The sequence below is a fragment of the Gobius niger genome, assembly GCF_951799975.1.
Source record: "Gobius niger genome assembly, chromosome: 1".
Taxonomy (NCBI): domain Eukaryota; kingdom Metazoa; phylum Chordata; class Actinopteri; order Gobiiformes; family Gobiidae; genus Gobius; species Gobius niger.
This window is the reverse complement of record NC_136852.1, coordinates 22,173,630-22,195,543: the sequence shown is the minus strand read 5'-3', so window position 1 is coordinate 22,195,543 and position 21,914 is coordinate 22,173,630. Positions and strand designations below refer to the sequence as shown.

Genomic DNA, 21,914 nt, shown 5'->3' with positions numbered 1-21,914 from the left:
TGACATACTGTGGCCACTATTTTGGCATTACAAAAGGGCAACAGATTGAGACAAAGGAGTATTATTTCTCTCTTGAACTAAACAATAGTTTCCCTCACAAGCGGTTTGCTGCGGTCCGGCCCCATCCCAATGCTTTTGACCAGGCAACTGTCCACAGGAATTGACTCTAAAATTTCTGTAGATTATTAGATCCCTTGGTAAGTAACCTTTATCATTTTTGGCTTCCTGAACATGCATTTCTGTGTCTTCTTATGTCCAAAATAGACATGAACATGGAAGGTCTGAAGGACACTTCTTCTCAGTTCACTCTTGATGGGAAGCCGTTTCGGATTTTTGGGGGATCGATCCACTATTTCCGTGTTCCCAAACAGTATTGGGAGGACAGACTGATGAAGATGAAAGCATGTGGCATCAATACTCTCACAACGTAAGAAACAAATGCAGTCCAGAAGTGCACTATTTGAAGCCTTCGTTTACAGTATTTTTGGATCAGATATGTTCCATGGAATCTGCACGAGCCAGAAAGGGGGGCTTTTAACTTTGAGAATCAACTGGATCTTGGGTAATTTTGTTGTGAGCTTTTGTTTTTCTCAGTTTCTCAATTTTCTCAATTAATTTGAAAATTAATGCATTTGGTTGTCTGGTAATTCTGTAATTCTGTAATTCCTTTAGTGCTTATGTGACTTTAGCTGCAGAAGTAGGTCTCTGGGTGATTTTGCGCCCTGGACCATACATTTGTGCAGAGTGGGATTTGGGTGGACTGCCAAGGTAAGCACACCTACACATTAATTAAATAGCCTATATAGCACAAAGCAAATTGCACTTTTCTTTTCTTTTTCTTTACAGCTGGCTGTTACGTGATGAAAATATGCAGTTACGAACAACATGTCCCGGATTTGTTGGAGCCGTCAACCATTACTTTGACAAGCTTATGCCTATCATCAAACCTTTGTTGGTAAGTAATATTAGCCTCATCAAGAGAGATAAAGCCACTTTATCTGCTGTAATACTGTGCCTTACTGCATATGCATCAAGGAATGTTGTCAAATTACATTGCAATGATTGTACTTGCAGTATAAAGAGGGAGGCCCTGTTATTGCCCTCCAAATTGAGAATGAGTATGGATCGTATGGCAAAGATAAGGATTACATGAAGTTTATCAAAAATGTGAGTAAAATGCATGATTTGAATATTAATGTACTTAATGTCACCATGTTATTGTTTGTTGTTTTCAATAGTGTTTTCAATCTAGAGGAATAGATGAGTTGTTAATGACTTCAGATAACTGGGAAGGCTTGAGATGTGGGGGGACAAAAGGAGGTATAGCTCAAAACAAACATTACTGTCTACTGTTTATATAAGTATATATACTGTATATAAGTATATAGTTCTGTATACTGTATATAAATACTTAGGCTGCACCTAACCATGTGATTTGTGCAGTTTTACAAACCATAAACCTCCAAAGACTCTCATTTGGTGCTATCCAGCACTTAGCGGACATTCAGGTATGCATATGCCCACATGTTTGTTCATATTTTTGCATGGCAGCACCTGGCGCAGCAGTCAGGGCTCTTCCCTCACAGTCACAATAAGAAGGTTCAATCAGCGCGTGGCTTTTCTGTTTGGATTTGCATGTTCTTCCCTTGCCTGTAGGGTCTCCGGTTTCTCCTACCACTGAAAGCGTACTCAATAGGTCAAAATGAATGAGAATGTGTTTTTGTGTGTGACAGTTGGACAACAGATGCAAGTTAGCCTATGACTATATTCTAGCGTGATGTGTTTACATGCATGAGACCCGTGTGTGTGTGTTCATTAACATGCATTGTCCCAACAAAGTAAATACTTTTTTTCTGGGCATAATTAAGCTGGATACTCTATTGCAGCCACATAAGCCACTAATGGTGATGGAGTATTGGACTGGCTGGTTTGATGTGTGGGGAGAGCATCACCATGTGTTCCACTTAGAGGGTAAACATTGTTTTTTTGCACTGCCTTTTTAAGTACATTACAACCGTAATAATTAGTAATAATGTCCAGTATTCACTTTGTATCAGACATGCTCAATGTGGTGTCAGAAATCCTTGAGAGGGGGATCAACATAAACCTTTACATGTTTCACGGTGGAACCAGCTTTGGATTCCTGAATGGAGCTTTGGACTTGGGCACTTTCAAGCCACAAGTCACCAGTTATGGTCAAGACACTTTCTTTCCCAGCCAAAGTTAAATTACATTACATCTCAAATTACATCAAGAGTCAAATGTCAATGTTATGCTGTTTGGTTATTGAAGACTATGATGCCCCATTGTCTGAGGCCGGGGACTGCACTGCAAAGTATCATGCCTTGAGAAACCTTTTCAGCCAATATCATTGTAAGGCATTTGAATAATTTTCAGCATATTTTAATTTCATTCAGTTTATTCGTATTGCTATCATCACTTTTTTGTATAGCTGAACCACTACCAGCTGTGCCCATAACTCAGCAAAAAGGAGTGTACAGCCCTGTTATTGTTGAACAGCATCTATCGCTATGGAACAGTCTCTTCACAACTTACAAGGTATGACATCAGTATTTATTTGTTAATAATGCGTCAAGAATGGGAAATCTTCTTTTGTTCACATGTATTTTGGCTGTTTTTCTTAGCCATACATGTCTGAGTTACCCATGAACATAGAGCGTCTTCCTGTCAACAATAACAATGGTCAGTCATATGGCTACACGTTGTATGAGACAAACATTACCTGTGGAGGGACACTTTACTCTAAAAACAACATCAGGGATAGAGCGTTGGTAAGATACATTTTGCATGACATTATTGCATTTTCTAAAAGTTATGTTCTACTTATCGTGCATAGAATGCCATCGTTCGCTTTGCTCCCTGAAGGTTTTTGTTGATCGGCAGTTTGTTGGAACTTTGGACTACAGAAACCATGAGGTTGTACTTTTGGATGGACAGGTATCAGTCTCAATATCAAAGACAAGGATCAAACTCATTAGCAAACTCAGGGATATTTTTATGATTTTTATTCAAACGACAAAGGGACGGAGAACTCTAAGTTTTCTTGTGGAAAACTGTGGACGGGTGAATTATGGGAAAGCGTTGAATGAACAACGCAAAGGTACATTTAGCATCAGTTAGTGTTATTAGACTATAGTGAAAGAAGGTTAATGAGAGTAATGAGTATTGAGAATTCCTCCCTCTCTAGGCATTGTGGGAGATATTTTTCTCAATCAGATTCCTTTGAGAGGCTTCGCAATCTTGTCTTTGGAAATGAAACCAGATTTTATTAAAAGGTACCCATCTTTCTAATCCCATAATGACCATTTCCATGTTCTCTTATGATGTGGTATTCCTTTTCAGATTAATGATTTTGGATGAATGGAAATCTGGCTCTCACTGCAGCTCCATGCCAGGGTTTTTCAGAGCAAGACTGTTTATTGATGGTCCACCAAGGGACACCTTTATAAAACTCCCTGTACTTCTTTTCCTTATCAGTATTTGAACAACATTATTATTACTACTTTTTGTTCGCATTTTATGAATATCTGTATATTCTTAGGGCTGGGGTAAAGGAGCTGTATTTGTCAACAGCCACAACCTTGGACGCCATTGGTCAATTGGTCCTCAGCATTGTCTTTACCTTCCGGGACCTTGGCTCAACAGTGGAGAGAATCAGGTAGTTGATAATTCAACTTGGGCTTCAATGTAACCAATATTCAAAAAAGCTTAATATATTTCTCTAAACATGCATTTCACTTTTAGATCATCATTTTTGAGGAACAGAAAACCGATGGCGTGATTAATTTTGCTGAAGTTCCAGATCATGGAAAGACAATTGATGTGTACAAATTTCCTTTTTGCAGTCTATTATAAAAATGCTCAGACAGCGATTTTACAGATTCCTCCATTATCTTCACATTGTCAAGGAATAGGTTAGTTTGTATACAGCATAATCAATAAAATCAATTCAAACTCTTTTGGCAGGGTATGTTGTTCGGCTATGGCAGTGGTTCCCAACATTTTATGCCTCGTGTACCTCTTGAGTTTTTCATTTTTTACCCAGAATACCCCTTGCCTTGTGGGTGTTGCCACTTATTTAAAAAGTGAGTAAACTAATCTCAGATTTCTTACCCTGGTTTGGAAACACTGGGCTATGGAATATTTGGTCAATACCTCAAACTATATTTAAAGCGTATTTAATAATAATAATACATTTTATTTGTATAGCGCTTTTCAAGACACTCAAAGACGCTTGAATTTAATTGAATTATATATGACATTATATAATATGTAGGCCCATTATATAGTATGGGGCCTAATAATTCTACCAAATGAACTTTGACCCATATCTAGTGGTCCGTGGACTTTGGAAAGAAAAGATATGAAAATGTTGTTAAACCCTGACCTTTCCCAGATTTTTATTGGCCAAAGGGCTTGTCCTTTAAACCCGTAGCTCTGTTATAAACTACGTTGTCGTCAATACAGATACGTCTGCAGTTTCTTCACAATAATAGTATAGTTCAGTATGTCGTTTGACGCGTATGTATATAAGTTTCATTAAAATAAATATTTATGGTTTAAAGGCTACCACATTATTAATTTACACAGCATTTTTCAAAATGGTAAAGTAAAAACGATGGATTGTATTTATTTTGAAAGTGCCGACCGGAAGCAGCGTATAACATTGAAAGCTTGATGCATCGATATATCCCTTGTTCCTGTATCACTCCGGCAATTGCGGAAAGACACAAGGGTTGAACCTTCTGTCAAGGACTAAATTCTGTTTAAAGCCTTATTTGCTCCTTTCTTTAGATTAGCTTTCAAAAGCAAAAAAAAAAATGTACATTTACTTGTAGCATTTGTTCTTGTGTTGTGCTTCTGAGGTTAGCCTTGAAGTGCAAAGAAGTAAACAGAAATAAACAAAGTGAACCTTGTTTGATAAAGGTTTCTTTGACCGCTTGGCTTTTCCATGGAGACCTTTGAGTCAGTCTGCACTCTGCTTGGATGTGTTTCGGGCATAGCTGCAAGTGGACTCCTGTTTGCAGCCTACAGACTTGGCTTGTTATACCAGTTATTTCACAAGGTAGGTTTTCGTCATAAAGCTTGAGTTGCCATCTTACCAGATTTATTTCATATCCAATTGCAGTTACATTCAGCTTTAACATTCAAAAGATGATGTAACATTGTCTACCTGATATGTAGCCTACTGTGTAACCTGACACACAGGTGAAAGGGAAGCTGCCTTGCATTCATGTAAACTTTAACCAGGCTGTCCCAGTGGTTTTCAGTGACAATGGTTTTAAAATAAACAAGCTGTTTGCAGTATTTGTATACCTGCACAATGGACAGACGCTCCATTAATGACTATAGGACCAATCTGCAGGCACCTGTATATGACTATGTTTTATTTATTTTAATGTTTATTGTTTTCTCAGACGGAGACAAAAAGTCCACGGCACGGCGGTGAGAGCGTGGCTGAGGTCCTGCGCTCACATGGGATAAAATATGTCTTCACCTTAGTTGGAGGGCACATTTCCCCCATCCTTGTGGCCTGTGAGAAAGTGGGCATTCGTATTGTGGACACTAGACATGAGGCCACAGCTGTCTTTGCGGCAGATGCAGTTGCAAGACTCTCAGGTAAACCTTTTAAAATCTGCAGACTGTTTTCTATGTTTAGTTTATTTAGTTTATTTGAGCAGCATAAAGGCAACAACAAATGTTTACAACAGGGAAAGGAATTGAGTTTGCACGCTCAAAAGGAAGTTGAAGTTCACAGAACCTATGTAGACCTACCGCGGACTATTTTTCTGTAATATAGAATCTATTACATAATATACAATCTATATTGTAGGGGTGTGTCTTTGTAAAGAATAGATTATTTAAAATAAACAAAGGTGTGTGTCCATGCTGTGTGACTAAGCTGGTATTATACAGGCGAGCTAGTTAGTTATAAGGTTTTTTTTCTGTCTCTCACAACAGGAACTGTTGGTGTAGCAGCAGTGACTGCTGGGCCAGGCCTTACTAACACTGTCACAGCTGTAAAAAATGCTCAAATGGCTGAATCCCCTCTGCTGCTCATAGGTGGAGCTGCTGGCACACTTCTTCAGGTAAAAAAAACAAAAATTAAAGCTGGTTTGAATATGCAGCTCCTATGTCTAATCTCATACTTTTTGATTACAGGGCAGAGGTGCACTGCAAGATATTGATCAGATGTCTCTATTTAAACCTCTTTGTAAATTCTGTGCTTCTGTCAGGACAGTTAGGGAAATTGTACCCACAGTTAGAAAGGCCCTGGCTATTGCCCAGTCAGGAACTCCTGGTCCTGTGTTTATAGAGTTCCCCATTGACACATTATACCCCTATCACATTGTATCTAAAGAGTTTGGTGTGAAAAACCCGCCAAAAGGACTGATGGGCAAATTTGTCTCATGGTAAGTTAAATCTTGTTAGATCATAATAGACGCCTGAAACTGTGTAATTATTGGAGTAAAAATATGCACTCATTATTTTCATCATGATCTCAATGCTTTCAAAGGTACATGAATAATCACCTCATGAACCTTTATGCTGGAGCATGGGAACCCAGAGATGTGTCCCCACTTCCTGTTAATATCCCACAAGCTACAGATGATCAGGTATGTGTGGCTTTTTCATTACTCCTTTTTCATTCAGTTGTTACTCTATATTTCCTATTTCTGACAGGTCCAGAAATGCATAGAGCTTGTGAGCAGAGCAAAGAAACCAGTTATTCTGCTTGGAAGCCAAGCTACTCTTCCCCCTATGCCAGTCGATAATATAAGGTAATGGGCATCCCTTTCCGCAAGCTATTGAGACACCCTCTGTTGTTTTACACACAAAAAATCCTGGTAAAATCCATAAATATTCAAAGTGTGATTGTTTTTTCTGTTTTTCAGAAAGGCACTGGAGGACTTAGGCATTCCATGCTTCCTGGGTGGCATGTCCCGTGGAATGCTGGGTAAAGACAGTCCTATACATATCAGACAAAACCGACGTGATGCCCTAAAGGAAGCTGATCTTGTGATTTTAGCCGGTATGGTCAAAGTAAGGCAACTTGTTGAGTCACATCTAAATTAATAATAATAATGAATGCTATTGGGCTGTGTTGACAGGTACTGTCTGTGACTTCCGTCTGAGCTATGGTAGGGTTCTTAGTAGACGCAGTAAGATCATTGCAGTCAACAGAGATAATACCCAACTGCTAAAAAACTCAGATATGTTTTGGAAACCAACTGTTGCCATTCAGGGTATGGCTTGCAAACATTTATATTTTACCATACCTTAATGGTGCTAGTTAATAAAAACTTTGATTTGTGCTAAAGGAGATGCTGGTTCATTCTTGGTGAATCTTTCCAAAGGCCTTAAAGGCCATCGCTGTCCAGAGGAATGGCCACAAAACCTTAAATCTGGCGATGCAACCAAAGAAAAAAACAACAGGTTAGTGGTTTTATCTGTCTTTTTCGTATACTACCATAATCCAACCTCATCTTACAGCAGTAAAATACATTTGGATCTGACAGAAATTAGCTGACAATATTTTTCCTCTGTACAGAGTCAAAGCAGAGGAGAAAACTGACCGTCACTTGAATCCACTGAAGGTGCTTCACTGTGTAGATGAGCTGATGTCAGAGGACAGTATCATTGTTGCAGATGGAGGAGACTTTGTTGGAAGTGCTGCTTACATTTTGAGACCAAGAGGACCTTTGCGCTGGCTTGATCCAGGTTGCCTAAAGTCTTGCATGGAACTGTTCATCTTTGCTACGCACTGTAAATGGCTGTCATTCGGTGTAATGCACTCTACAGCACATGGGTCGTTGTGTTTTTGTTTGTAGGAGCCTTTGGGACTTTGGGAGTTGGAGGAGGATTTGCTCTGGGAGCAAAGCTGTGTCGACCTGAATCCGAGGTACGTAGAAGCTGCGCTCTTTGGAGTCATGTGAACCTTGACAAAACTTTCTTTATGTGTTTGCAGGTGTGGATAATCTATGGGGATGGCTCTTTAGGATACAGCGTTGCAGAGATCGACACATTCGCTCGACACAAGGTAAAATACTGTACATCTTATTAATGCTTGTTATTGCAGCTATCAAAAACAAACACACAGTGAAAATGCACTCCAGCTTGTATGTCTCCTACATTCACTATGTGTGCAGCACAGCTTAAAACTCAAATCGAATGTCTTCTTGTGAGTGTATAATTACTTTTTCCGGTGTCTTAGGCATGGCAATGACGACTAACAACAACTGCTCATAACTTTTTTGTCATTATCTTTATTACTTTCCAGACTCCGGTTATTGCTGTGGTGGGAAATGATGCCTGTTGGAGTCAGATCTCGAGAGAGCAAGTTCCCATGCTTGGTAGCAACGTTGCATGTGGACTCGCGTTTTCAGGTAGATCTGACTGCTTTACAAGACAGCTGTTGTATAATGAACATGTCAGATGTAAGTTGAGCATTAATTGAAATTCTCTTTACAGATTATCATGTGGTAGCAGACGGTTATGGTGGCAAGGGCTATCTTATAAACCGTGACGATGAAGAGAAGCTGAGTGAGATAATTAAACAGGCCCAGAAAGATTGCCAAGAGGGAAAAGCTACACTTCTCAATGTACTTATTGGGAAAACCAACTTCAGAGAGGGCTCTATTTCTGTGTAGAAACTTCACAATGTTTGCCTTAACAAAACCAAACTGCTTACCTTTTGGAGCCATGTCCTCGCCTTCTCTCTTTTCATCTTTAAAGCCATACTTATTTTATTCCCTGCCAGATCTTAAGTAAATATGCTCTGCATAACATTCTATTCTGTTGCGTTTGAAAAGCATTTCGACTTGTCTTACATTTTACACAAAATGGTAAAATCCGTATAAAAAGTTTTACACTGAAAATAATGTCTTTGTTACAAGACCAATATGCTCCCCCCCCCCCCCCCCCTCCCATGAGCATTAACAAATAAATATATGCAATGTGTATGTTTTGATAAAGGGAACTTATGTCATATTTATATCTCTGAAATACAGTTAATGTATTAAATCCTGACCTGATAAAATGTTTTGCACTTGAATTGTTTGCATTTTGGAGTGGTGAATGCGCATTTACATTTGAGTTAGTTGAAAATATACTGTAGATTCAGCACAAATAAAATGCATTGTATGGTTTCTGTGACTACTTTGACACACTACTGTAATGTTCATTATCACCGGAAGATGGCGCACGACCCAAGTGCGCTGACGTGTTCTTTAACATGTTTATGATTTATGTTCATCAAAATGCTTCATGCCTATTCATTGGCCATCTGATAGACTTAAAACAGCATAAAACAGCTTCCTCTATAATGTCTCCAGTCTAAACGGAGAATTAGATAACTAATTTCTGAATTTGAATGCTTAACCTCTGGATGAGGAAGCGCTGGTCGTGAGCCTGAAGTTCCTCTTTGTATGCAACATGTAAGCAACCCTCTGCAGTAAAGCGGAAACGTGCTTTTTATATGCCATTGGCTGTTTGACGAAAATGGAAAGTCCCTTTCAAGTACACTTCGTAAAATGACATTCCCAACCTGTGACAGCGCTGTTTATCAGACTGATGAACAGTTTCCATATCAACTGGTTTAGTAATAATGTTGATAGATCGAAACGATTGAAAATGTTTCTGGTTTATTTTCAGGATTAATTGTTTATTTCAATTTGGGACTACAGCGACGCATTATTTTCGGGGAGACAGTTTTCCACGTGGCCCTTGAAGCCACCGTCAGCAGGCGCATCATCTCCGCAGGCGGCGGCGACTTCAACAGCTCCTAAAGCAACAGCAGTGAAGGTTTGGGACAGTCACCGAGAAGATCCACAGAGGTCCACAGCGGGCTATCACTCGGGTAAGTCAGGCTCAACTTTATTCGGCGAAAGTTCACTTATTACCGATACAGCGATCCGCCGGCCAGCTTCTCCGTCAGTGTGTTCGGTCAAAAGGGAAATCCCGCTGGGCTTAAGCACATGAAGTTATGGGCTCATTTCGGGTACAAACATAGGACAAGTTTTAAATATTCATTGCAAACAAAGAGGGTAACAGAAAAGTGTACGCTGAAGCCGCGTCTTATTATTATGCCTACACCCTGGTTACAGCACAACATCTAAGTTACCCATCCAAGATGAAAACAAAGAAAAACAAAAAAAATAAGTTGAATAACTCACTACAGATAATTAATGATCATAGGCCTAGCATAGTGTTTACTTCTACATAACACTTTATCATTTTATCTAGCTTACTTGAAGTCTATGACAGAAATATTTAGACTCAGGTCAAAACAGTCTACTCCAAAAATGGCTCCCAACGTGAGGTGGCAAAAGTAAACATTGTTATTAGTCATCATTGTCAGTCAAAGATATTAGGTTGTTGTCAGGGGAGCTCATGTGATATGACAGAAAAATTGCTGTTTTTTTGTTTCCCACCTATACTGTCCTCTTGTCAAATTTGTCTGTCCAGCACTTCGATCTATTGGCTAGACGTTTAATTGTGTCCTAAATAGTATTTGGATTACAATTTGAACAATTGGTTACATTATAAGATTTGTCCTATGGAGGCATAGTTTATTCTTCAAATAAAATAAGACTTTATAAAAAAGAAAATGCTCCTGTGCATTATGTCTACAAATAGGCATTGGGACTGCACATGTGGTTTATTAATGTTTGGTTTGCCTAATGTAAAAACTTGCACTAAATTTGACCTCATCTCTGATCTGACAGGAGCTGAATGGCCTCTGTTGTAGCTGCGAAAACTGAGAAGCGACCTGCTGCTGACTCTCAAGATGCAGACTCCAATGCAAAGAAGCCCAGGTTAGCCATACAAGATATGTTGATTAAAAATAGTGAAATGTTTCATTAACGGTTTATGATATGTTCATGTACTTTAATAGAAACTGAAAATGTGCTTGTCTGCAAATACTGTATGCAGGATGCAATTTCTTCACTGTCTGTCCTTATTCCATTAGGAAATTGCTACCCAGCTTAAAGACCAAGCGTGCCCCTGAGCTGGTGCTGGTGATTGGGACAGGGGTGAGCTCTGCAGTGGCGCCCCAGGTCCCAGCTTTGCGCTCCTGGAAGGGCCTGATACAAGCACTGTTAGACGCTGCAAATGACTTCGACCTGTTGGAGGAGGAGGAGAGCCGGCGCTTTCAGAAGCACATGCAGGAGGACAAGAATCTGGTGCATGTGGCCCATGACCTCATTCAGAAACTTTCTCCAGTAAGACCGCTTAAGACTTTTACCTTGGCATTTTTCTGTGCAACTGACCTACATGTTTACAAATACAAACATCCACTCCATTTCAATGTTCTTAACTAGAACGTTTCCCTGCTTTGTAGATCTTAAACTACGAGAATGAGTTGACAGTGCATATCAATATAAATCAGTTTTTTTGTGAGTCCATTTTAATACTGTCACTACAGGTGTCCTATTTTGTGCATTGTCAAATTGTTATTTAAGATATAAAACCGAGGAAACAGATGGTAGCGATCATAGCGTTTTCCTTTGGTGTTAGTTATGTCTGAGCGCACTTTTCACATTGATAAAACGCACTTTGTTCCTGCCCTTAAACTTGTTGTTACCACAAGAACAAAGAGCTTTTATTTAATGGCTTTTTCAGTTTATTTTAATCCATAGTTGTGGAGACGTACTCGGTGCTGCCTGCAGCGGCACAAACAGAATAATGACAATGGGTAATAAATAGTTCCTTGTAGTGATATCATGAGTAACATGACTCGTCAAAAAAAACAAAAAAACAACTCTTGTAACACCAGGTCACCTACTCCTCAAATCAGTTAGATTACTACCAGAATTTCAAATCAAAAACTTGGCTGAGAGACTAGGGCTTTGTAGGATGTGGGTTACCCACTTTTATAGAATTATGATGGATTATGTTGGCCCTCCTCCATGTGTCTTGAATTAACTTGAGTTTAGAGAACGGTTTTGTTTGAAATTTGGAAAACAAACCTCAAAACACCAGCTTTGATTTTGTGTAAATTTCCAAAGCTTTTTTCATTTCTCTTGATAATATTGCCATTGACAACTGACATACTTCGGAATATGTCAGGTGTAGACAAAAGAATCTGAGTCATTACTTCAGACAGTAGTTGTGGATAACAGGTCTCTTCCGCTGGAAAGGATTCCTGCTGCTTTAGCCCATTAGAGGCTTAATCTGTCCAAGCGTTTGGCTTGGCTTGTATCACCTTGGTCACTGCAGCTCTCTGCTGTCTTGACTATTCTTAGCCTTTTGACTTCTTCTGTTCCTTTTTTATTTACTTTATAACCTACACTCATAGAAGAGGAGTCCTGGCGCTGTCATAATTCTGAACTAATGTGGAGTAGTGGCAATGTTATTGTCATGTGAACCAACACTCTCACATTCCTGGAATCCGTGACTGCGAGTGTTCTTAGTCTGACCTTGATTGAAAAAGACAGTGATCTTTTTTTGTAACAGGGCAGAATAGTAATAATTAAAACTTCTTTTTTTTATAAACCACTTACTTAGCTTTGATATAAAGCTGTGTTTATATTCAGACACTAGGTGCACTCAAGTCCCAACACGGCTCACATGTGCTCCCGAGGGAAATCTCATTAAATGAAGAGCATTGTGTACAAGTTACAGCACACAGCACATAGACTTTTTTGAACCTCATGGACATACTGTAGCATCAATCCTTTGGTGAAACGTGCCTCAAGCAGTCGCGCAGAAAGTCAAAATGAATAATGATTTGTGTTTGTGTATGACATAGAGAACAGGTAATGTGCGATCCACTTTCTTCAAAGACTGTCTGTATGAAGTGTTTGATGACTTGGAGTGCAAAATGGAGCATGCTGGGAAACATCTCCTGCGCTCTGTGCTGCAGCTGATGGAAAGTGGAGCCCTGGTCCTCACCACAAATTTTGATAATCTCCTAGAGATCTATGCAGCACACCAGGGCACCAAGCTAGAGTCTCTGGACCTCACAGATGAGAAAAAGGTAAGACTATTTTGGAACTGTAACACATTGATTAGTGTTTTCACAATACTTGCCTTTTATAATGAGAGTAAAGGTCACTGCACTGTGCATTATCTCAAGGGCTGCCAAACGCAATGTAAATTTGTAGTAAGGATTGACTTTCTTTAAGAAAAAAGAAAAAAAGAAGATCTTTTCTAACATTAAAGTAAGTTAAACAGCTGTGGCTTTTTATCTTCAGTTGTGCATTTTAAATATTTATTATTTTCTGAATCCACCCGAAAAACCTAATTGCAACTATGACTTTTTGTCTTCAAAAGATTACAGCGTCAGATAAAGTCATGTTTATATTGTAAAACTGAAATATTTGTGACGTAATCTTGGTTTTATGAATGCCGGTCACTGCTTGTCAGTCCTGGTATTTATGCCTGGTCTCCATCAGGGCAAATATCCTCTAACTGCGGTTTAAAGTGATTTTGCTCTGTGTCCAGTCTGAACTGGATTGAGTGCAGTGGACTGTAAATGTGTTTGTGTGTTTAGGTGTTGGAGTGGGCGCAGGAGAAACGAAGACTGAGCGTTTTACATATCCACGGCGTCTACACTAACCCCAGTGGTATTGTGCTGCACCCTGCTGGCTACCAGAATGTACTACGGAATACAGAAGTTATGGTAATTGCCAACACTGAATTTGATAGATTTATACCCCAGTTTACAAACATGTACAGAAGGCAAAGGAGATAAGACATAGCAGTATCTAGTTTTATGATTAAAATAAAATAAAATCTGATATTGCCACCATGGAACAAGACTACGCGGGACTGAAGGGCACAGTCATTGATGTGGAACTGTCACTTTCCACAAGATCACTAAGGGCAAAATATGGCTGAAAACCTGGTCAAACTGGAGAACAAATTGAAGCTTTGGAATGGAGGTCCCATAGGAACAATATTATGGGGGTCCCTGAAATTTACACTCTATCCTGTGATTATGTGTCCACTCTTTTGATGGAGGCCTTCACACTGATCGGTGGCTGAACTCTGGAGGTTCTTTGCTTTCAAATGTTGTCAAAAGTGCTTAGGTTCATGTGCAGCTTGGAGCAAACCAAGTTCTGCCTCCTACAAACATTCACTTAAGGTTTACTCCATCAACATGTCCTCAAGCGTCCTTTAACTGGAAGGGCATCAGCTGTAAAGACGGGGCAAAATCATCAACAATATGCACCTCATGAGTATGGCTGTAGAAATGTGATTTTCTTATTCTGGACTCTTGACTATAATCGAGGTGTAAATCTTCATGTCTTGCCTTTTCTTTCACAGCGCGAGATCCAGAAGTTGTATGAGACCAAATCCTTTGTGTTTTTGGGCTGTGGGCGGACAGTGGACGACACCACATTTCAGGCCCTGTTTTTGGAGGCGGTCAAACACAAGTCGGACCTGGAGCACTTCATGCTCGTTAGGAGGGAGGATGTGGGAGAGTTTAAGAAACTACGGGACAACATGTTGGACAAGGGGATCAAGGTCATATCTTACGGAGACGAATACGCCGATCTGCCTGAGTACTTTGAGAGGCTGGCCAATGAAATCTGCAACCGCGACGTTTCTACCAATGGCTGGGGTAAGATGTCTTCCCGATCAACACCACGCACATTTACTATATCAGTGATATTAAAATAAATGTATGATTTAGTCTTAACTCTGAAAAAGATCATCATCCCTGTTTCTGATGAAGACAAGAGTGTGACAGTATTGTTGGTGTAGGCCTTCATGTGGAATTAAGCTTTTATCAGAGTCAATGACAAGTTTTCCCTTCACTTTGATTACAGGCTCTCCTTCACAAAAAGAGGAAGAACTACAGAACGGCGTTACCACACAGAAAAACCTCTTTCAAGGTTAGGCCGGTCACTGCTTGGACGAGGCGCTTGTTGCACAATAAAATACAGGATCGCTTGAGACTGCATGCTGGTTATAGCTCTGTTGTCAACTTTGTGGTGTGGTTTTGCTGTACTGCATGCTCAATGCTTTGTGGCATTTCATTGGATACTCTCTGTTGCCCACCACTCACAAGTCCTTCCTTTTCTCTTTGCCAGACATCACTCTTGACAGGCACACTATTGGAATCAGTGTCAATCATTCTCCTCCACAGCTCCATCCAGTCTAAGCTACTTGGACTAACGTTCCTGCCACACTCAGGCTTGGAAATTCAGATAATTTAAATAATATGGGCAAAAGCAGAAGGGCAGAAGTGTTTTTCTTTTCTATTTTTTTTCTCTCAAGTTTTCACATGACGGAAAAGGTCATCATCAATGTATACGTTTTGTTTACAAAAAAAAAAAGGTCCAGTCGCACACACGGTTTGGAGCTATGAATATGACACTTGTCCGTTGAATATTCTTGTAAGGATTGCTACATTATGATGATAGAATTCAAAATGAGTGATCGAAGAACCAGTTTGTATTGTATTTTCATTAAAGATCCTCAATTCAAGTTAGGTTTGTCACACACAACCTTGCCTAGAAAAGCCGTTTGTGCGCACAAGCTAGAGGGCAGGATGATTAAGGCATCACTAGATTGGACTTCACACTGGTTTTCAGCGGTAGAGACACGGTTTCACTACTGTACGGTGTAATTGATTTTGTATTTTGATATTAAAAGTTTACAAGTAAATATTATTTATCTGCTGTCCTTTTGTTAACATCCATATGTAATATACCTATCAAGGTGCAGGTTCTTTGTTCAAGACCTTCAGAAAGGGTTCTATCATGCTTCACCACATCCCCCATTGACAGATAATTGAAGTGCCATTCAAGGATAGGTCCAGGGGCCGATCGTGGCACAGGGTGGCAGCTGCTTGGGTGCTTACAGAGGCTCACGCTCAGTTAGTACTTTTTTGATAGGACAAAGAATTATAACAGCATATATTAGCTAAAACTAAATAAGGAGCCAGGTGCAAACTCCTGTGCCTCTCAAGATTATTATTATTTTTTATTTACAAAAGTTTACATTTTTCCCAGTTAGAAACCCCCTACTTATATTATGGACCATGCTACTATTTCTCTTTGTGCAAGATGAGTTGGTTATTTTTTATATGAGAAAAGGGAAGCAACACACACCAGAAGTAGTCTCAGAGGTGCAGATGTCCAATTTTTAAATAAAGGATGATGACGTTTAGGCAAAACAGAGACTCTGAGGCTGGCACAGCATATAGCAGCTTTATTTAGAAACGCTTACATTCTCATAAATTAACTCAAACCTTCTTTAAATCTCTCTTTAACCTCTTATTGCACCGCCATAAATTAAAAGGGGCAAACTGATTAAGACTTTAACTTATGTGAACACAAATGTAGAGTCGATTTTAACAATGTCCACTAGATCTGTACAACTAAAAGGAAATTATTAGATCTCAAATAAACTTGGAAATAGAAATTAAATATGGGTTTTAAGTGCGCTACAGTTTGCAATTGGGTCCAAATTGATGTCTGTCTTGGGTCCTTTCTCATGTTACTTTAAATAATTCAATAGTGAATTATGATACTGCAGACATTCAGCCCCACAATAGAATTGATGTATTTTTGAACATAAAGTGTAAAAAAGAATCAGAGGCACAATGGTCACCAAGCTTTCCTCAGGCACAGGCTGCTGCTAAAATGTCATATCTTGCAAGCCTTCAGAACTTGGGGAGCACAAGTGACTGACAAAATCACTTTTATGCCTTCACTTTGTTACGAGTCTAGTGACGATTATATCTAAGATTCAATGGTCTGCTATAAGTACTCAGGGGTCAATCAGATTTTACTAGTCTTGTTCAGAACAGTAATGTTGAGAGCAGTATGTACCACACGCACACCAATAAATTATATGATGAATGCTCTACCTGTTTTATTCTGCAAACTAATTGTAAATGTCACTTGATGTGACTCTCTCAAAGAAATTGATCAATCACCAAGGATGTAACATATTGGTGTGCGTTATAGACTTCATTGAATAAAATAGGGAACCAATTCTCAGCTTAAGCCTTCATCAGGGCACTGACCACTGCTCGGGCGTTGAGGCTGCGCAGGTCATTGTAGGTCTGCCCTGTCCCAACAAACACAATGGGCTGCCCGGTGATGTATGTCATTGAGATGGCAGCACCCACCTGTGAAAGAGATTACTTTCATTGAAATGATATGAACATGAATATCTTCTATTTGATTGTGTGAATATTGTACTTTGTCATCAATTGTGTCAAATTTGGTGAGGACAATGCCATCAATGAGTCGGGGTTTGTCAGACATGGAATGATCAGCCAGAGCCTGGTTGAACTTCACCTGAACACAAAAGACAAATGTAGATTAATCAATACATGGAAAATCAAGAGGAAAAGACTTGAAGTAAGTCACTGGAATGTTCTCTTACCAGCTGATCCACAGCCTCATTGCCCACAAGAGCCTCTCCAACAAACAGCACTAGGTCAGGCATGTTCACTGCAATAAGTTTGGCAAGGGCCGTCATCAAAGGGGCATTGTCCTGCATACGCCCAGCAGTGTCTACCAACACCACATCAAAACTCTGGTTCCGAGCTATAAAAAAAAAAAAAAACGTCAACGTCAATAATGAACTATAGGAATTATGGGTCGACGTGGTGATTACAACATGTAAAGAAATGTTCGTATAACATTAGCATTTTTTAGCCATCTGTTACATAAGCCATTTGTTTACATAATACTCATAATACTCATGAGTTCATTCACGCTCTGAGGTTGTAAGTCGTAATTTTCTTGCCATTGAGCAATTGAGTCTGGTGACCATGGCATCGACTACATTTCAAGGGCAGAAGATAAGCAAGCAAACAATAAGCAAGGAGTAAACCAATCAGTCTGCCGTTGATTCAGTGTTATTAGCTGTTCTCTGTTAATATTCGTACTGGATTATGAATCACGAAACTCGTTATTATTGAGGGGACTGTCCCAAAAGGGATGCTGCTCGCTACCACGGGACCACAAATAAACGATTGTGACTCAAATGAGCACTAGAGTTTTCTACTGATGCCAATGAGGGCGTGGGGCCTGGTACAGAGGTTCATCACTCTCTGGCCAGGCTAGTCATTTTCAAGTGGGAAAATTACTAGCTACCAGTTGTCTGAAATACACTACAAACCAGCATTTATTTATTTTTTTATCAGGTACTTGTTCACTTGGTTCAACTGTCCACTCAGGTGAAACAAAACTGTGCCTGAATTTTTAAGCTTTAACATTTTTCAAAATGCTTTTTGTTTACCATAAGCAATAGCTTCCATGGCAATGCCTGCAGCATCCTTCCCATAGCCCTTCTCATAGAGCTGGACCATGGGCCGCCCTCCGTGCTGCTCTGGGGGGTGCAGGGAGTTCAGTCGCCGCTGATGAGTCCGCAGCTGCTCCACAGCTCCAGCACGAAAAGTGTCACAAGCTGCAATCAGGACCGTGAAACCATTCTCAATCAGCCAGAAGGAGATCTGAAAGCAGAGCTTTAGATTAGGACAAGTTAAGGGAACAGGAATTCTTAACAGTAATATGAAGAGTTACTTTGGCCAAATTTGTAGATTTTCCAACCCCATTAACGCCACAAAATGTGACGACAAAGGGTCTCCGTTGGTTCTGTGCTTCCATGACGTCTCTCAAAATGTCCACTCTTCGTTTTGGCTGCAGGATTTGCACCAATGAGTCCTGAAGAGCCTGCTTTACAGTAGAGGTTACAGCTGAAGAAAAAGATACAGTCGATTCAGCCCATGAACATTCACACGTACCCTATAATCAATAAAACATGTTCAATCAAAAAGAAACTCACTGGTGAATGTGCCCATAACTTTTCCCTCCAATTTTTTAGCAACAGACTCACAGAGCCGGGAGGAAATGTCGGCAGCTACATTCTTTGCTGATGGGTAAATCATGAAAATATTGATAACATGGCAGCCACATAATGAGGATATGAACAGATTTCATACATACCAATGAGGTGGTCCCTCATCTTTTCTAACACTGACTCCATATCTTCACGGGTCAGGCTCTTGGAACCCACGAGACCCTTCAGCATCCCAAACATGCCACTAATACTTCTCCCTGAGCTGAGGCGAATACTTAAGTCCATTAAACTCTTCAAAACTCTTGTACTTTCTGTTTTTGTTTTTGTTTTACCTTGGAGTGCTTTTTTGACTGACAATGATTTTCTCCTCTTCTTCTTCTTCTTCCTGTTCCTCCTCACTGGACTCGTAATCCACAGATTGCAGGTCTCCCTTCATGGAGCTCAGCTGGATTCCCTACATCACATTACAAAAAGCTTAATGCACTGCATTGATGTAAAATATGATACTTTTAATAATTATGTCTGTACAATGTACATACCACATCAATTTGGGCCTCCTGATTTGCGTCTGTGCCATTAGTGGCATTATCTCCATTTCTTCCGCTATAGTCCAAGTCCTTAGTGCTGTTACCACCCATTATCCAAACCCGCATTTGTTTTTCCTTTGGTTTCTGTGGTTTTGGAGACTTGCTGTGAGAGACATGGGTTTGAAGCAAGAAAAGATTTCAAAGTTTGAAGATAATTATATCATAATGCTGCATTTTTGGACATCGCTATATTCATCCAAACTAAGATGTTACAGTCATGCCTATAACAACAAGCACAAACCCCTCACTATGCTACATGTGAAAGCAGGCTTTACAATCAAAATCTATGTTAATGCTATATTTACGTTTGTTTTTCAACAGTTCCTGTCTTTTGCTTCTTTCGAAAAAACTCCTCCCGATTCTTTTGGATGACCTCTTCTGCTGTCAATCCCTGGTTACCGTTTTCCATTGCCTTTGGACTGGATGTCTTCCCATTGTCAATTTTAGCTGGCTCTGCTGCAGGAGCTGGGAAAAAAAGTGTAAGCTCTCAGTCGCACTGAAGTTTTCCCATGTAGAAAAAGTAGTCATTTGTACATTTTTTTCTTTTGTTTTTTGCCTCTTCTCTTACAGCTGTAAAGAGTTAATGGTCTAACTACTCTACTGGAGGAGTATAAAGATTAAGTCCAAATGACTACTTGAAATGGCATTTGCCAACAACAAAAAACACAACTCACCCCCTTTTTTGGTATTTTTATTCTTCTTGCCACCGCTTTCCTTGGCTTTATCTCCACCCTTTACCTCTATCATTGATTTCACAGTTTTCTGAGATTTATCAGACTCCTCAAAGGTTCTCATGCCACGACCTCGGCCTTTAGCTTTGCTGCTGCCTTCTGCATCTCTGCATCCAACAGCAAGACACAACGCAGTTAGGAATTATTAGCCATCAATGCACTTAAAGGTATCAAGTACATTTGCAAATTAACTTACTTCAGAAGCATGTTGAAGTCATCCTCAAAGTCAAAGTTATTGTTGAGTAGTTTTAATGCCCCCTTTTGCTCCAAGTCATTCTTATAACGATCCCTAAAGTGAAGCTGAACTTCATCCAAGAACTTGTCAACATATGTCAGCGTCAGGATCTTTTGAAAACCCACCTAGACAGTAAATAAAACAACAAATAGTAGCATCCCCATGACAATTTATGGGGTTATATAAAATAAGAATATTAACTTACCACAAATACTAATTCAAACTCATTGTCCAACTTGTATTTCAGACTTAGAGCTTCATGGGTGAATGTATTATTTCCACTGCGCTCCTGCAAAGTAAAACAAAACAAATTCCACAACGCACCGAAAATGAATTTCTCTTCATACCTAGAAACCCCCTCGCTTACGTCTGTGTGTGTATATGTATGTATATATTTATCTATTAAGGTGGGCCCCAAAGAAGCGTATTATAATACCATATGTTTCGAGAAAGTTCAACCATAAAGGCGAATGCGCAACTTAATTTACACGATTATTGTGTGAAACAAAACAACAAAAAACATGAGGAGGGTAAAGCGAGAACATGCTAATAATAAGTGCATTCATCGGTCTCAAATATGAAAGTTAAAACTCGTGTTGCGATAAACACGAAAGGCCTACGCGGATATTTGGGAGACCTTGCGCAATAAATAGCCTTAGCATTAGCCACTGTCTGAAACAGCCAAATCTGTAATGTGCCACTTCGTACCTGGAGAATAACGGAGCGGATAAGGGCGTTTACGGGTCCAGTAAAAGACCCTGTGACTCCTGCCCCCTGGAAACACCACAAAACGATCCCCCCTTTGCTGAAGATGGTGAAGAAATCGAGCATCTTGTGTCCACGAACCAAACTAGATGATCAGATTTAAAAACAACAACACACCGAGTCATTTCCCCGGGTAAATGCGCTGTAAACGGCGTCAGTGCCACAACGGCAGCCAACGAAATGAAGGATTCTTACCAAAAACAGAAGAACAGAATAATCCTCACATGAATAAGTACACTCCACAAATAGTGCAACAACAGTTTGAGACACGTCAGATGCAGAACCGGAAGTGGATTAGAGTTTCCGGGGGTCCGCGCATGCGCATTGAAAGGCTACTGTAAATAAGGTGCTTCCTGAAAACACCTCTGTATTTTATTAACATGGGTCTATTCAAAGTTCGTTTGACTATACACAGGGATACCGATTGTATCAAACTACCAACTACCAATATATATATATATATATATATATATATATATATATATATATTGGTAGTTGGTAGTATCAAAATATATATATATATATATATATATATATATATATATATATATATATATATATATATATATATATATATATATATATATATATATAATATACAAACAAACATAGGCTTTACAACACACCACGTCTTCCTGCTCAAACTTTGTATTCAGCCCAAAGTAACCAATATTTTTTTTTTTTTTTTAAATGAAGGTCCCATGTTTAAGATTACAGTAATATGGCACGTGTCACTTTGCATGTTTAACTTTTTTTTTTATGCAGCCTACGCTATTCGACCGTTTGGAACTTCCCTTTTTA

General features: G+C 39.5%; 4 protein-coding genes across 6 annotated transcripts; 3 read left to right on the top strand and 1 right to left on the bottom strand.

Moving 5' to 3' along the window:
* The first annotated feature begins 76 nt into the window (after positions 1-76).
* LOC306966685 (beta-galactosidase-1-like protein 2) lies at positions 77-4,191 on the top strand. Of its 3 annotated transcripts, none has more exons than XM_079561496.1 (19): positions 77-197; positions 265-427; positions 494-562; positions 673-768; positions 847-955; positions 1,075-1,167; positions 1,239-1,320; positions 1,444-1,508; positions 1,887-1,971; positions 2,058-2,195; positions 2,293-2,373; positions 2,453-2,559; positions 2,646-2,792; positions 2,887-2,958; positions 3,043-3,121; positions 3,209-3,296; positions 3,364-3,478; positions 3,563-3,679; positions 3,766-4,190. In XM_079561496.1, the coding sequence occupies exons 2-19, from the start codon at positions 267-269 to the stop codon at positions 3,874-3,876; spliced, it is 1,815 nt and encodes a 604-aa protein (XP_079417622.1). In that variant the 5' UTR covers positions 77-197; positions 265-266; the 3' UTR covers positions 3,877-4,190. The 3 variants fall into 3 exon arrangements, with proteins under 3 accessions (XP_079417622.1, XP_079417624.1, XP_079417623.1); XM_079561497.1 differs by having other exon boundaries at positions 78-197; positions 303-427; positions 3,766-4,191; XM_079561498.1 differs by lacking the exons at positions 3,043-3,121; positions 3,209-3,296; positions 3,364-3,478 and having other exon boundaries at positions 3,766-4,191.
* Positions 4,192-4,722: 531 nt separating this feature from the next.
* ilvbl (ilvB (bacterial acetolactate synthase)-like) lies at positions 4,723-9,066 on the top strand. The gene is made up of 14 exons (XM_079576591.1): positions 4,723-5,086; positions 5,439-5,640; positions 5,983-6,110; positions 6,184-6,434; positions 6,539-6,638; positions 6,706-6,803; positions 6,918-7,054; positions 7,134-7,268; positions 7,344-7,458; positions 7,574-7,743; positions 7,854-7,924; positions 7,991-8,062; positions 8,303-8,408; positions 8,494-9,066. The coding sequence occupies exons 1-14, from the start codon at positions 4,973-4,975 to the stop codon at positions 8,670-8,672; spliced, it is 1,878 nt and encodes a 625-aa protein (XP_079432717.1). The 5' UTR covers positions 4,723-4,972; the 3' UTR covers positions 8,673-9,066.
* A 604-nt stretch (positions 9,067-9,670) lies between these two features.
* fam118b (family with sequence similarity 118 member B) lies at positions 9,671-15,716 on the top strand. Its single transcript, XM_079564319.1, has 8 exons — positions 9,671-9,880; positions 10,749-10,838; positions 10,994-11,246; positions 12,776-13,003; positions 13,520-13,648; positions 14,296-14,593; positions 14,802-14,867; positions 15,066-15,716. The coding sequence occupies exons 2-8, from the start codon at positions 10,756-10,758 to the stop codon at positions 15,134-15,136; spliced, it is 1,128 nt and encodes a 375-aa protein (XP_079420445.1). The 5' UTR covers positions 9,671-9,880; positions 10,749-10,755; the 3' UTR covers positions 15,137-15,716.
* A 502-nt stretch (positions 15,717-16,218) lies between these two features.
* Positions 16,219-21,397, bottom strand: srpra (SRP receptor subunit alpha). Its single transcript, XM_079561437.1, has 15 exons — positions 21,309-21,397; positions 21,057-21,198; positions 20,554-20,637; positions 20,310-20,473; positions 20,057-20,220; positions 19,688-19,847; positions 19,335-19,485; positions 19,128-19,249; positions 18,942-19,057; positions 18,781-18,867; positions 18,519-18,691; positions 18,235-18,448; positions 17,374-17,537; positions 17,187-17,285; positions 16,219-17,113 (listed from the first exon to the last, which is right to left on the bottom strand). The coding sequence occupies exons 2-15, from the start codon at positions 21,177-21,179 to the stop codon at positions 16,985-16,987; spliced, it is 1,950 nt and encodes a 649-aa protein (XP_079417563.1). The 5' UTR covers positions 21,180-21,198; positions 21,309-21,397; the 3' UTR covers positions 16,219-16,984.
* Positions 21,398-21,914: the final 517 nt, after the last annotated feature.

Coding starts and splice junctions, on each gene's coding strand:
- ilvbl (XM_079576591.1), top strand. CDS start 4,973: ATGGAGACCTTTGAGTCAGTCTGCACTCTGCTTGGATGTGTTTCGGGC. Junction 7,055..7,133: donor TGATCTTGTGATTTTAGCCG/GTATGGTCAAAG, acceptor CTGTGTTGACAG/GTACTGTCTGTGACTTCCGT. Junction 7,269..7,343: donor ACCAACTGTTGCCATTCAGG/GTATGGCTTGCA, acceptor TTTGTGCTAAAG/GAGATGCTGGTTCATTCTTG.
- LOC306966685 (XM_079561496.1), top strand. CDS start 267: ATGAACATGGAAGGTCTGAAGGACACTTCTTCTCAGTTCACTCTTGAT. Junction 769..846: donor GATTTGGGTGGACTGCCAAG/GTAAGCACACCT, acceptor TTTTCTTTACAG/CTGGCTGTTACGTGATGAAA. Junction 2,374..2,452: donor CCTTTTCAGCCAATATCATT/GTAAGGCATTTG, acceptor TTTTTTGTATAG/CTGAACCACTACCAGCTGTG.
- fam118b (XM_079564319.1), top strand. CDS start 10,756: ATGGCCTCTGTTGTAGCTGCGAAAACTGAGAAGCGACCTGCTGCTGAC. Junction 13,004..13,519: donor ACCTCACAGATGAGAAAAAG/GTAAGACTATTT, acceptor TTGTGTGTTTAG/GTGTTGGAGTGGGCGCAGGA. Junction 14,594..14,801: donor CGTTTCTACCAATGGCTGGG/GTAAGATGTCTT, acceptor CTTTGATTACAG/GCTCTCCTTCACAAAAAGAG.
- srpra (XM_079561437.1), bottom strand. CDS start 21,179: ATGCTCGATTTCTTCACCATCTTCAGCAAAGGGGGGATCGTTTTGTGG. Junction 19,058..19,127: donor AGTCAAAAAAGCACTCCAAG/GTAAAACAAAAA, acceptor TATTCGCCTCAG/CTCAGGGAGAAGTATTAGTG. Junction 17,286..17,373: donor ATGAGGCTGTGGATCAGCTG/GTAAGAGAACAT, acceptor TTTTGTGTTCAG/GTGAAGTTCAACCAGGCTCT.